This window comes from Bombina bombina, unplaced genomic scaffold (genome assembly GCF_027579735.1).
Source record: "Bombina bombina isolate aBomBom1 unplaced genomic scaffold, aBomBom1.pri scaffold_1285, whole genome shotgun sequence".
In the NCBI taxonomy this organism is placed as follows: domain Eukaryota; kingdom Metazoa; phylum Chordata; class Amphibia; order Anura; family Bombinatoridae; genus Bombina; species Bombina bombina.
The window spans coordinates 1-14326 of NW_026511696.1; the positions used below are offsets into that span (position 1 = coordinate 1).

General features: G+C 42.8%; 1 protein-coding gene across 1 annotated transcript in view; it reads left to right on the forward strand.

Annotated features, from left to right (window-relative positions):
- Positions 1–11351: 11351 nt before the first annotated feature.
- Positions 11352–14326, forward strand: part of LOC128643912 (RNA-binding protein 26) — a gene marked incomplete at both ends in the record, with an annotated part of 61805 nt that continues 58830 nt past the window's right edge. The window contains one exon of the mRNA XM_053696682.1: positions 11352–11482. Within this exon, the coding sequence (XP_053552657.1) occupies positions 11352–11482 (131 nt within the window). The remainder of the gene's footprint in view (positions 11483–14326) is intronic.

The window sequence follows — 14326 nt, forward strand, 5'->3', positions numbered from 1 at the left end:
AGAAGGAACGTTTGTTGCACAATTTGGATGTTGTTTGTGCTCTAAAATTCTATTTAGATGCTACAAAGGATTTTAGACAAACATCTTCCTTGTTTGTTGTTTATTCTGGTAAAAGGAGAGGTCAAAAAGCAACTTCTACCTCTCTCTCTTTTTGGATTAAAAGCATCATCAGATTGGCTTATGAGACTGCCGGACGGCAGCCTCCTGAAAGAATCACAGCTCATTCCACTAGGGCTGTGGCTTCCACATGGGCCTTCAAGAACGAGGCTTCTGTTGATCAGATATGTAAGGCAGCGACTTGGTCTTCACTGCACACTTTTACTAAATTTTACAAGTTTGATACTTTTGCTTCTTCTGAGGCTATTTTTGGGAGAAAGGTTTTGCAAGCCGTGGTGCCTTCCATCTAGGTGACCTGATTTGCTCCCTCCCTTCATCCGTGTCCTAAAGCTTTGGTATTGGTTCCCACAAGTAAGGATGACGCCGTGGACCGGACACACCTATGTTGGAGAAAACAGAATTTATGTTTACCTGATAAATTACTTTCTCCAACGGTGTGTCCGGTCCACGGCCCGCCCTGGTTTTTTTAATCAGGTCTGATAATTTATTTTCTTTAACTACAGTCACCACGGTATCATATGGTTTCTCCTATGCAAATATTCCTCCTTTACGTCGGTCGAATGACTGGGGAAGGCGGAGCCTAGGAGGGATCATGTGACCAGCTTTGCTGGGCTCTTTGCCATTTCCTGTTGGGGAAGAGAATATCCCACAAGTAAGGATGACGCCGTGGACCGGACACACCGTTGGAGAAAGTAATTTATCAGGTAAACATAAATTCTGTTTTTTTCTTCTTAAATGGAAAGAGTCCACAGCTGCATTCATTACTTTTGGGAAATAAGAACCTGACCACCAGGAAGCGGCAAAGACAACCCAGCCAAAGGCTTAAATACTCCTCCCTCATCCCCCAGTCATTCTTTGCCTTTCTTCACAGGAGGAGGGCAGAGAAGTGTCAGAATTTTAATTTTTTTGTTTTTGTCTCTTATGGAGGGTAGTACTCTTCGGCATGGGACAGGAGTTTTAAGTAGTCCTGTCAGTCTCTCAGTGAGGGCTTGTATGAAAGTTAGAGTCCGGAGATGTAGGGAGTTTCTTTCTGCGAAACCATCCCAACTCAGGTTAAAAGCTCCTCAAGCAATCTGCGTTGTCTAACTTCGCTTCACTGCCTTTTTCTTATCTCGAGACTATTTTGATTTCAGATTCTGTGTCCGGTGATGAATCCTGAGTGGCCTCGTTGACGCCTTTCAACCAGTTTTGTTCCGTATGCCATTTCAGAGTGCCTGGTACCTTGGGCTCGGGCAATTAAGGGACTGCTGAGCCATCTGCCTCTGGGGGTCCTGTCCTGTGAGAGTTCCCTACCAAATCATACTCTGCACATGCAGGTAACCCAGTTTATGTCCAGACGTTTCTTTGATAATGTGCTTGTGCCCTATTGTCCCTGGCCTTCCGCCATGGGGAGGGCCTCTACAGTTCCCCGCGGGTGTATCTCCCTGAGTGTTATGCCTTCCGTTACAGGATTGTGCGCCTTCACGTGTTGCTCAGACATGTTTTTCAGTTATTGAATGACCCTATCGTTATCAGATACGGGGAATTTGTCTGATAATTTGTATGGTGCACCTCATTAGACATGTGGGGATGAAGTAATCTCCTGATTTTTATTTGTTGAGATCTTTCCCAGTTTTGTGAGAGAGGGCTCAGTTTGGCTGTTCCTGCAGCTAGGCCTGTGTCTTTTGGGCGTTAACCTCCGGGTTGAGCCGGTTTGTTTTTTAAAGGCACAGTGCACCCGTTTTTATTGTCAGTTATATTAGGCTGATTATCTGTTTGGATTTTTATCCATAATTATCAGTGCCACGACCAAGCTAGCTTTTGCTTACTGTTATCATGGATGACATTGAACACAGTACATGTCCTATGTGTTTAGATGCCATTGTGGAACCCCCTGTTACGTTTTTGTCCCTCATGCATTGAGAGGGCATTACAGTGTAGAGAGCAGATTTTTTTTTATTAAAATATATCTAAGGATATTTCTCAGACCGATGAGATTCAGGCTATGCCGCATCTTTCTCTCCAAGCGTCACAGCTTTTAACGCCCGCTCAGGCGACGCCGTATTCTTCAACTGCGTCTGCTACATTCACCCTGCAGAATATTGCTGCAGATATGTCATCCACTCTTTCAGAGGTGTTATCTACTTTGCCAGTGCTACAAGGTAAACGCAGTAGGAAAGAGGCCCATGTGGTCCATGCGACTTCTGATGCTTTGATGGCGATTTCTGATGTACCCTCCCGGGGCTCTGAATTGGGGGGCATGGAGACTGTCTGAGGGGGAACTTTCTGACTCAGGAAGTATATTGCCCCCACCAGATTCGGACGTGATGTCTTTCAGATTTAAGCTTGAACACCTCCGCCTGTTACTCAGGGAGGTTTTGGTGACTCTGGATGACTGTGATTCTATTGCGGTCCCTCCAGAAAAATTGAGTAAGATGGACAAATATTTAGAGGTCCCTTTTTATTCTGACGTTTTTCCTGTTCCTAAGAGAACTTCGGAAATTATTGCTAAGGAATGGTAGAGGCCGGGGATTCCGTTCTCCTCTTCTATTTTCAAGAAAATGTACCCTATCGCTGATGCCATTTGGGATTCTTGGCAGACGATCCCTAAGGTGGAGGGAGCTATTTCCACCCTGGCTAAACAAACTACTATTCCTATCGAGGATAGTTGTGCCTTCAAAGACCCTATGGATAAGAAGTTGGAGGGTCTCCTAAAAAAAATCTATGTTCATCAAGGATTTCTATTGCAACCGGCGGCCTGCATTGTTACAATCACGACTGCGACTGCTTTTTGGTTTGATACCTTAGAAGAGTCTCTTAAGACTGAGGCTTCTTTGGAAGAAATATTGGATAGAATTAAAGCTCTTAAGTTAGCTAATTCTTTTATTACAGATGCTTCCTTTCAGATAACCAAATTGGCGGCTAAGAGCTCAGGATTTTCCATCTTAGCACGCAGATCCTTATGGTTAAAATCTTGGTCTGCGGATGTGTCATCTAAATCTAAGCTTTTGGCTATTCCTTACAAGGGGAATACCCTGTTCGGGCCTGACTTGAAGGAGATTATTTCAGACATCACGGGAGGCAAGGGTCACCACCTCCCTCAAGATAAAGCGTCCAAACAGAGGGGGCGACAGAGTAATTTTTGTTCCTTTCGAAATGTCAAGGGAGTTTCCTCTTGAAGGGAATTATTCTCAAGCCAAGTCCACGTGGAAACCCAACCAATCTTGGAACAAGGGTAAACAATCCCAAGAAGCCAGCTGCTGCTACCAAGTTAGCATGAAGGGTCTGCCCCCGATCCGGGACCGGATCTAGTAGGGGGCAGACTTTCTCACTTTGTCCAGGCTTGGATAAGAGATGTTCAGGATCCTTGGACACTAGAAATTGTGTCTCAGGGGTATCGGCTGGAGTTCAAAAATTCTTCCCCCAGAGGAAGGTTCCTTCTTTCTCGATTATCTGTCGACCAGATAAAAAGAGAGGCGTTCTTACGCTGTGTAGGAGACCTCTTTTCCATGGGAGTAATATGTCCCGTTCCAATACTGGAACGGGGTCAAGGGTTTTATTCCAATCTGTTTGTAGTTCCCAAAAAGGAGGGAACGTTCCGGCCTATTTTAGACCTCAAAAGTCTAAACAAGTTTCTCAGAGTTCCCTCTTTCAAGATTGAAACTATTCAGACCATTCTTCCTTTGATCCAGGAGGGTCAATTTAGGACTACCGTGGATCTAAAGGATGCATATCTTCATGTTCCTATCCACAGAGATCATCACAAGCTCCTGAGATTTGCCTTTCTGGACAAACATTTTCAGTTGTTCGTGGCCCTTCATTTCGGTCTGGCCACGGCACGCAGAATTTTCACAAAGGTTCTGGGGTCTCTGCTGGCGGTTCTCAGACTGCGGGGCATTGATGTGGCGCCCTATCTGGACGATATTCTGATCCAGGCGTCTTATCAACTGGCAAGGTCTCATACAGACATTGTTCTGTCCCTTCTGAGGACTCACGGGTGGAAAGTAAATATGGAAATGAGTTCGCTAGTTCCTCAGACAAGGGTTCCTTTCTTGGGAACTCTAATCGACTCTCCATCCATGAAAATATTTTTGACGGAGGTCAGAAAGTTAAAGATTCTGAATACATGCCGAACCCTTCAGTCCAATCCTCGGCCATCAGTGGCTCAGTGCATGGAGGCAATTGGTTTGATGGTAGCGGCAATGGACATCATTCAGTTTGCTCGGTTTCATCTCAGACCTCTACAACTGAGCATGCTCAGGCAATGGAATAGAGATTATACAAATCTGTCTCCTCAAATACAGCTAGATCAGGAGACGAGGGATTCTCTTCTATGGTGGTTGTCGCTGGATCATCTGTCCCAGGGGACATGCTTCCGCAGACCCTCATGGGTGATAGTGACAACAGACGCCAGTCTGATAGGATGGGGAGCAGTCTGGAACGCCCTGAGGGCTCAGGGTGTATGGACTCGATCGGAGTCTCTACTTCCCATCAATATCCTAGAGTTGAGAGCAATACTCAATGCGCTTCAGGCTTGGCCTCAGTTGGCTTCGGCCAAATTCATCAGATTCCAGTCGGACAACATTACGACTGTAGCTTACATCAATCATCATGGAGGAACAAGGAGTTCCTTAGCGATGACAGAAGTAACCAAGATTATTCAGTGGGCGGAGGCTCACGCTTGTTTGTCGGCGGTCCACATCCCAGGTGTGGAAAACTGGGAAGCGGATTTTCTAAGCAGACAGACTTTTCATCCGGGGTAATGGGAACTTCATCCGGTGGGTTTTGCCAACCTGCTTCTAAGATAGGGCAGACTGGAGTTGGATCTTATGGCGTCTCGTCAGAATGCCAAACTTCCGAGATACGGGTCCAGGTCCAGGGATCTATGTGAAAAAGGAATTCCCTTTGTTAGGGGGAATTGGGGTTGGGAACAGATTTGGGCTCTCAAACAGGGTTCCCTACAGAGTAAGCCTATGTATCTCAGTAGGGCAGTGCCTGATACCGATATTTACAAGAAAAAAGAGGTATCATATGGCACACTTACTGTGGGAGCCCAAATAAGCTATGTCATAGGTTAGCACGAGGATTGTTGAGGGATTAAAATATAACTTTTATTTAAACAACTAAAAAATCAAAACAAAAGGGTTGACCAATTATAAGAGCGTAAATGTAGCTAAGGTATGTCTCAATATCCGTTTGATTTAAAGTGTAATTTCCTTATACCATTGTACCATACTCTTAGACTTCAGGGAACACCCTATGTCCTTGGATATTGTAGATACATTTTATTGCAAATATTCATTGAGATGTTTACACTCTAACACCTATTTGGGTGACATCATTGGGTCTTAGCAGTTAAAAAGCTACATTTGATACAGAGTATTACATGTATTTTAATGTGGTGAATCAAGTTAAAAAAAATCAGGGTTAGTTCCATAAGAAACTACCCTGTAGTAAAAGTAACTGTGGGAATAGTATTTCCCACAAATACAGGTGGGATTGTTCACAAATTATGAAAAACCCTGGTGTGTAATGAGTATATCTCCAGATGGTACGATTAGTCTTATCAGTGATATATTTAGGCACTAGTGGTGTTTGAACCTTGCTAAGACCAGAAAGACTGGCAACTTATTATCACACAGAAAAACAGTACATATAAGGGTATTACCAGGATTATCTGTTAGTTAGTTAAATACTCAGGTTACCAGGGACATGGTTTTGATTAGCTTCAGATGTTAGGTTATTAAACATAACCTTGATGCAGTGGAAATTACGCAGCTGACATTGTCCACCCTTAAAATTACTATTGATCTACCGTTATATATAGCGGTGCAGAGAGCACGTAACAATCAAGTCTGACGTGGTAGGTAATACACCCTAGTGTCAAGAATATACGGTAATATATATATAAAACCACTGCAGGATTTTGCAATTAGTTGTTAAGTTAAACGGTGCGTACAACACACTAAATTTCTGTTTACAATCTTAAACCTGGTGCGGCAGTGTGATAGCATATAGTGCTGGCATAATCTATAAAGCCGCTAAAGCAATTAATTATCAAAGGTTAAGTGCCCCTGGTTTGCCCATAAGTTTTAACAATTAGATAAATAGGGCCTAAAGAGGCCAGCAAAGTATTAATATTTAACCATAAGTTTAACCATAAGTTTTTCTATTAGCCCAAAGTCACAAAAGAAGTGTGCCATATGATACCTCTTTTTTTCTTAAATTAAAATTACCAGGTCCAGGGATCCCCAGGCCGAGCTGATAGATGCCTTAGCAGTGCCTTGGTCGTTCAGTCTAGCTTACGTGCCCCCCCCCATTTGCTCTCCTTCCTCGAGTGATTGCTCGAGTCAAACAGGAGAGGGCTTCAGTGATCCTTATCGCTCCTGCGTGGCCTCGCAGGACTTGGTATGCCAATCTGGTGGAAATGTCATCTCAGCCACCATGGAAGCTTTCATTGAGGAAGGACCTTCTCATTCAGGGACCCTTCCATCATCCGAATCTAGTTTCTCTGCAGCTGACTGCTTGGAGATTGAACGCTTAATTTTATCTAAGCGAGGGTTTTCTGATTCGGTCATTGATACCTTGATTCAGGCTCGTAAGCCTGTTGCTAGAAAGATTTACCATAAGATATGGCGTAAATATCTTTATTGGTGTGAATCCAAGGGCTACTCATGGAGTCGGGTCAGGATTCCCAGAATTTTGTCTTTTCTCCACGATGGATTGGAGAAAGGGTTGTCAGCAAGTTCCTTAAAGGGCCAGATATCTGCTTTATCTATTTTGCTACACAAGCGTCTGGCAGATGTTCCAGATGTTCAATCTTTTTGTCAGGCTCTGACTAGGATCAGGCCTGTGTTTAGACCAATTACTCCTCCTTGGAGTTTGAATTTAGTTCTTAATGTTCTTCAAGGGGTTCCGTTTGAACCTATGCATTCCGTAGATATTAAGTTATTATCTTGGAAAGTTTTATTTTTGGTTGCTATTGCTTCTGCTCGCAGAGTTTCTGAGCTTTCGGCATTACAATATGATTCTCCTTATCTTATTTTCCATTCTGATAAGGTGGTATTACGTACCAAACCTGGTTTCCTTCCTAAACTTGTTTCTAACAAAAATGTTAATCGGGAAATTGTTGTTCCTTCTTTGTGTCCTAACCCTTCTTCCAAGAAGGAGCGACTGTTACATAATTTGGACGTGGTCCGTGCCTTGAAGTTTTACTTGCAGGTGACTAAGAATTTTTGTCAATCGTCTTCCCTGTTTGTTGTGTTTTCTGGGAAGCGTAGGGGTCAGAAAGCTACGGCTTACTCTCTTTCTCTTTGGCTGAAGAGTATCATCTGTTTTGCATATGAGACTGCTGGACAGCAGCCTCCTGAACGTATTACGGCTCATTCCACTAGGGCAGTGGCTTCCTCATGGGCATTCAAAAATGATGCTTCTGTTGAAAAGATTTGCAAGGCTGCAACTTGGTCGTCTCTGCACACTTTTTCCAAATTTTTAAAAATGTGATACTTTTGCCTTGTCTGAGGCCGTTTTTGGGAGGAAAGTTCTTCAAGCAGTTGTGCCTTCTGTTTAGGTTCCCTGTCTTGTCCTTCCCTTTTATCCGTATGCTATAGCTTTGGTATTGTATCCCACAAGTAAGGATGAAATCCGTGGACTCATCGTATCTTGTAAAAGAAAACGAAATGTATTCTTACCTGATAAATTGATTTCTTTTATGATACGATGAGTCCACGGCCCACCCTGTTTTTATAAGACAGGTCTTTTTACTAAACTTAAGTCACCTTTTGCACCTTGGCTTTTCCTTTCTCTTCCTAACTTCGGTCGAATGACTGGAGTGGGAGGGAAGGGAGGAGCTATTAATGCAGCTCTGCTGTGGTGCTCTTTGCCGCCTCCTGCTGACCAGGAGGCGATATCCCACAAGTAAGGATGAAATCCGTGGACTCATCGTATCGTAAAAGAAATCAATTTATCAGGTAAGAAAAAGGTGGTCCAGGAGACCCTACTCGAGGTCTCTTGCTTTTGGCTTGGATTCCAATGTAGTTCCAAACATCCTTATTCTAGTCACAAACTGCTTTGAAGCTGGTCAATGGTCAAATATACAACAAATTTCTCCTAAGGTGTTACAAAAAGTTTGTAGCCCAGATGGAGTTATCCTGTTTTTAATAAATTTTTTCCTCCACGTTATTTAAAAAAAAAAAAAAAAAAAGAAATGTGGAGGCAGTCTTCTTCTCTCTGAATAGTCGGACTGACTCAGTGGTGGTTTTTTCAAATGTTTTCTTCTCTGCAGTTAAGAGGAAGATATTTTGGTAATTCTGGACAAGAAATTCTCAATCTCAGATGAGGTAAATGCCTTTATCTGATCAGGAGCTTCTTGAGGAAGTTTTAGCTGCTCTGGGTGGCTCCGACACCAGTAGTTTTTTTCTCTAATATTATGATGGACCTGTCTTGGTGGAAGTATTCCTATACCGGATAGGGTTATAAGTTTCTTCCTCCCTTTTTCTTCCCCTATACTTGGAAGGAAGATAACTAGGGGAAAATAGAATCCCCTCGATGGTCTAGAATTTCTTCGGGACTCTATGCAGATGACGGACTCTATGATTAATAGTTAGAGGGTCTACATTGTCAACCTGAGGTTAGGTGACTACTGTATCCAGTGCGGCGTCGTGCTGCCTTGTTAAGTTGTCTGTTTGTATGGACAGACACCGCTCTCGCAGGAATAGGAGATGATCATTATATGTTCGTGGTTCCCAGTGGGAACCTTCAGACCAATTTTACATCTTAAGAGTCTAGACAAATTTTTTTAGTCTTTGTACCATTCTTCCATTGATCCAAGAGGGTCAATTTATGACAACAGTGGATTTAAAGGACACATATCTACAGGTTCCTATCCACTGGGATCATCTCAAGTTCTTAAGGTTTGCCTTTCTAGACAAGCACTTCAATTCGTGGCTCTTCCTCTGGTCTGGCCACGGCTCCCGGAATCTTCACTAAGGTTTTGGGGTCTTTACTCACCTTATCTGGATGATATAGTCCAGGCAGGGTGTCCTTCCTAAGAACTCACGGGTGGAAGGTAAATTTAAATACGAATTCCTTAGTCACAAATACAGGAGTGACTTCTTGGGAACCTTATTAGATTCCATATCTATGTGAGATTTTTTTTTTGACAGAAGTCAGGAAATCAAGGATTATAGATAATTGTCTAATCCTTCAGCCCATTCCTCGGCCGTCAGTGGCCCAGTGCATGGACATCATCCACGTTTGTTCGGTTCTATTTCAGACCTCTGCAGTTATGCATACTAGAGCAATGGAACGGAGATTATGCAGGCTTGTCTCCTCCACTGGAGCAGGAGACGAGGGACTCCTATGGTGGTAGTCTCTGGATCTTCTCTCCGCAGACCGTTCTAAGACATTGTCTACAGACGCCAGCCTTCTGGGGTGGGGTGGGGTCTGGGGTTCCCTAATGACTCAGGGAGATTGGACTCAGTCTGAGTCTGTTCTTCCTATAAACATCCTGGAACTGAGAGTGATTTCCAATGCTCTTCTGGCCTGACTTCGGTTAGTTTCGGCCCGGTTTATCAGGTTCTAGTAGGACAACATTACTCAGTGGTTTTCTCCAATAATCAGGGAGGAACGAGAAGTTCCTTGGCGATGACAGAGGTACCCAAAAAATTTTCAGTGGGCGGAGGCCCTTTCTTGCTGCCTGTCGGCGATCCACATCTCAGAGGTGGACATCTGGGAGGCGGACTTCCTGAGCAGGTAGACCTTTCATCCGGGGGAGTGAGAATCTCCATCCGGAAGTGTTTCCAGTCTGTGAACTGATAGATTCTCTGGCGGCCCCTTGGACATTCAATTTAGCATACCTGTTGTCCTCCGTTTGCTCTTCTTCCTCAAGTAATTACTTGAATCAAGCAGGAAACGGCCTTGGTGATTTTCATAGCACAGGCCTGGGCTCGCAGGAGTTGGTATGTAGATCTGGTGGAGATTACATCTTTTCCTCCTTGGGGACTTCCGTAGCGGAAGGACTTTCTGATTCAGGGGTCCTTCTTTATCCCAAATCTAGTTTTCTCTGATCCTGTCTGCTTGGAGATTGAACGCTTGATTTTGTCCAAGCGGGGGTTTTCTGATTCGGTCATAGAGACCATGATTCTGGCTTGTGAATCTGTATCTAGAAGGATTTACCATAGATTTGGTGTACATATCTTTAATGGTGTGAATCCAAGAGCTACTCATGGAGTAGAGTTAGGATTCCTAGGTTTGGTCTTTTCTCCAGGAAGGTTGGAGAAAGGTTTTGAGACAAGTTCCCTAAACGGTCAAATCTCTGCGTTATCTATCTTGTTACTCAAATGTCTGGAGGATGTTCCAGATGTTCAGTCTTTTTGTCAGGTTTTGATCAGGATCAGGCCTGTGTTTCTGATCGGAACATTAATCAGGAGATTGTTGTTCCTTCCTTGTGTCCTAATCCTTCTTATCAGGAGTGGTTTCTGCACAATTTGGACGTTGTCCGTGCTTTAAAGTTTTTCCTGCAGGCGACTAAGGATTTTCGTCAGTCTTCTTCTTTGTTTGTGGTTTTCTCAGGAAAACGCAAGGGACAGAAAGTTACGGCTACTTCTTTCTTTTTGGCTGAAGAGTATCATACGTTTTGCATATGAGACTACTGGACAGCAGCCTCCCGAGAGAGTTACGGCTCATTCCACGAGGGCTGTTGCTTCCTCATGGGCGTTCAAAAAGTTCTACAAATTTTACACTTTTGCCTCGACTGAGGCCACTTTTGGGAGAAAGGGTTTTCCAAGCAGTGGTGCCTTCCGTTTAGGTTCCCTGTCTTGTCCCTCCCGTATCATCTGTGTACTCTAGCTTGGGTATTGAATCCCATTAGTAATTAAGATGATCCGTGGACTCATCGTGTCTTAAAGAAAATTTTATGCTTACCTGATAAATGTATTTCTTTTTTGACACGATGAGTCCACGGCCCGCGATGTTCTTTTAGACAGGTTGTGGGTTATTGTAAACTTCAGACACCTCTGCACCTTGGCTTTTCCTTTCTCTTCCTAACTTCGGTCGAATGACTGGAGTGGGAGAGAAGGGAGGAGCTATTTAACAGCTCTGCTGTGGTGCTCTTTGCCTCCTCCTGCTGACAGGAGGTGAATAATCCTATTAGTAATTAAGATGATCCGCGGACTCATCGTGTCAAAAAAAAACATTTTTTATCAGTTAAGCATAAATTTTCTTTTAATGTTTATTCTTCTCTTATATTTATTTAGGTTTCTCGCTTGTGTTTTTCAGAAAAAGTGATCAACAATAACATGAGAATAGTGGTGGATTCTGAATCGCGGAAAAGAAATCTTGGGCAAGTAGAATCAGGAATACCTCTGAAGAAACAGTGGTTCGATAAGTGAGTTGAAAAATCTAGATTAATTCAAAATTGCAGATAAGAGACCTAGAATTTAGTTTTTGGCAACGCATATTCTATATTTTGATTCGATCAGACTTAAAGGGACAGTCAACACCAGAATTTTTGTTGTTTTAAAAGATAAATAATCCCTTAATTACCAATTTCCCTGTTTTGCATAACCAACACAGTTATAATTATACAAGTTTTACCTCTGTAATTACCTTGCATCTAAGCCTCAGCAGACTGCTCCCTTATTTCAGTTCTTTTGACAGACTTGCATTTTAGCCAATCAGAGCTGTCTCCATGGTAAATTCACGTGCATGTACTCAATGTTATCTATATGAAAGACGTGAACTAATGTCCTCTAGTGGTGAAAAACTATCAAAATGCATTAAGATTAGTGGCGGCCTTCAAGGTCTAAGAAATTAGCATATGAACCTCCTAGGTTTAGCTTTCAACTAAGAATACCAAGAGTACAAAGCAAAATTGGTGCTAAAAGTAAATTGGAAATTACATGCGCTATTTAAAACATTAGTTTTTTTTGGACTTGACTGTCCCTTTAAAGGTATTTTAGAAACTCTAGCAAACTTGCATATTTACACACTTTTTTTTTTTTTTTTTTTTTTCGTGTTAATACCTAAAACTAGTTTTGAATATGTATTGGTTAAATTATGCATTTCCTAAGGAAACATTACCAAAAAGAGTGTTATTCCTTTCCTTCTTTGCCCTAAGCATAACTTCCCTGACCATGAATTTAGAGGATATTTTATTATATATTTCCTTTTTAATACAGGGAGAGTCCACAGCTGCATTCATTACTTGTGGGAAATACAGAACCTGGCAACCAGGAGGAGGCAAAGATACCCCAGCCAAAGGCTTAAATACCTCCCCCACTTCCCTCACCCCCCAGTCATTCTTTGCCTTTCATCACAGGAGTTTGGCAGAGAAGTGTCAGACGATTTCGGAGTAGTTCCTTAGGAAGGGTATCTGCCCTTCGAGATGGGACTGGAGGTTTAAGTAGTTTTGTCAGCCTCTCAGTGAGAGCATTGACGAAAGTTAGTCTGGAGATGCAGGGAGAGTGTTTCTGCGAAACCATCCAGACTTATGTTAACAGCTCCTTAAGCAATCAGCGTTGATGAGTTTCGCTTTCTGCACTCAAGTCTATGTCAGAAGCGCTGCTGCAATCTGTCAAACTTGAAGGACTGTTACTGTTCCACGGCATAGATTCCGGTAAGATCGTTTAATTTTTTACACATATTGCAAACGCCAGAAGACAGAGCCACAGTGTGACTCCTTTTTATCCATTTGGAATCAAGGGCTAATATCTCCTGAGGGGGATTATGAACATTTGGGTTTAATCATATATGCTTTATTTGATTTTATGCTGCTTTATGTGTAAGATGTTTATGGGCTCATAGGCTGAGATGGAATATACAGGTTTCACTTTCACTTTGAAGGTTGCGCAGCTTAAAAGCTTGGCATGCTTTTTCTCATAGCAGGGATGGTCCTGCATTGCGCACCATGTGATTATAAAGGTGCCATTTGTTTTATTTAAAACAAAGTTCGTTTTTTCTGTAGTCCTCCGCATATCGTACTTTAGCTATGGAGGATTCTGATTCATTAGAGGGTTCTCCTCTATTTCAAAGAGTAATGCCTGTTTATATTATGAGGGAGCTCTGTAATATCCGCCTTCTCAATTATGTTCCATATGCCTTGATAAGGGGATACCACTGAGCCGCCCACCTCTGAGGAGTCATCGTCCAGTGAGGTGCACACCCTACATGCATCTTTTTATACACATGCAGTTTCCCATTGCACTGCTAATCCTCCATCTGAATGGGGCCTTTTTTCACCAGACGTTACTGCGCAATTTCATACGGCGGTGTCTGCGGCCATTAGTTCTTTCCCTCGCATTGCTAAGCGCAAGCAAAAGGTTTGTTTGACTATCTCCACGGTTTCAGGGGCCAAGGGTGCCTTCATACCATAAGATAAGGAGAACAAATCTAAGGGTCAAAGTTCGTATTTCTTTCATGTAATTAACAAGAGTCCATGAGCTAGTGACGTATGGGATATACATTCCTACCAGGAGGGGCAAAGTTTCCCAAACCTTAAAATGCCTATAAATACACCCCTCACCACACCCACAAATCAGTTTTACAAACTTTGCCTCCAAGGGAGGTGGTGAAGTAAGTTTGTGCTAGATTCTACGTTGATATGCGCTCCGCAGCAAGTTGGAGCCCGGTTTTCCTCTCAGCGTGCAGTGAATGTCAGAGGGATGTGAGGAGAGTATTGCCTATTGAATGCAGTGATCTCCTTCTACGGGGTCTATTTCATAAGGTTCTCTGTTATCGGTCGTAGAGATTCATCTCTTACCTCCCTTTTCAGATCGACGATATACTCTTATATATACCATTACCTCTACTGATTCTCGTTTCAGTACTGGTTTGGCTTTCTACAAACATGTAGATGAGTGTCCTGGGGTAAGTAAGTCTTATTTTCTGTGACACTCTAAGCTATGGTTGGGCACTTTATTTATAAAGTTCTAAATATATGTATTCAAACATTTATTTGCCTTGACTCAGAATGTTCAACTTTCCTTATTTCCAGACAGTCAGTTTCATATTTGGGATTATGCTTTAATTATCATATTTTTCTTACCTCAAAAATTTGACTTTTTTCCCTGTGGGCTGTTAGGCTCGCGGGGGCTGAAAATGCTTTATTTTATTGCGTCATTCTTGGCGCGGACTTTTTTGGCGCAAAAATTCATTTCCGTTTCCGGCGTCATACGTGTCGCCGGAAGTTGCGTCATTTTTTGACGTTATTTTGCGCCAAAAATGTCGGCGT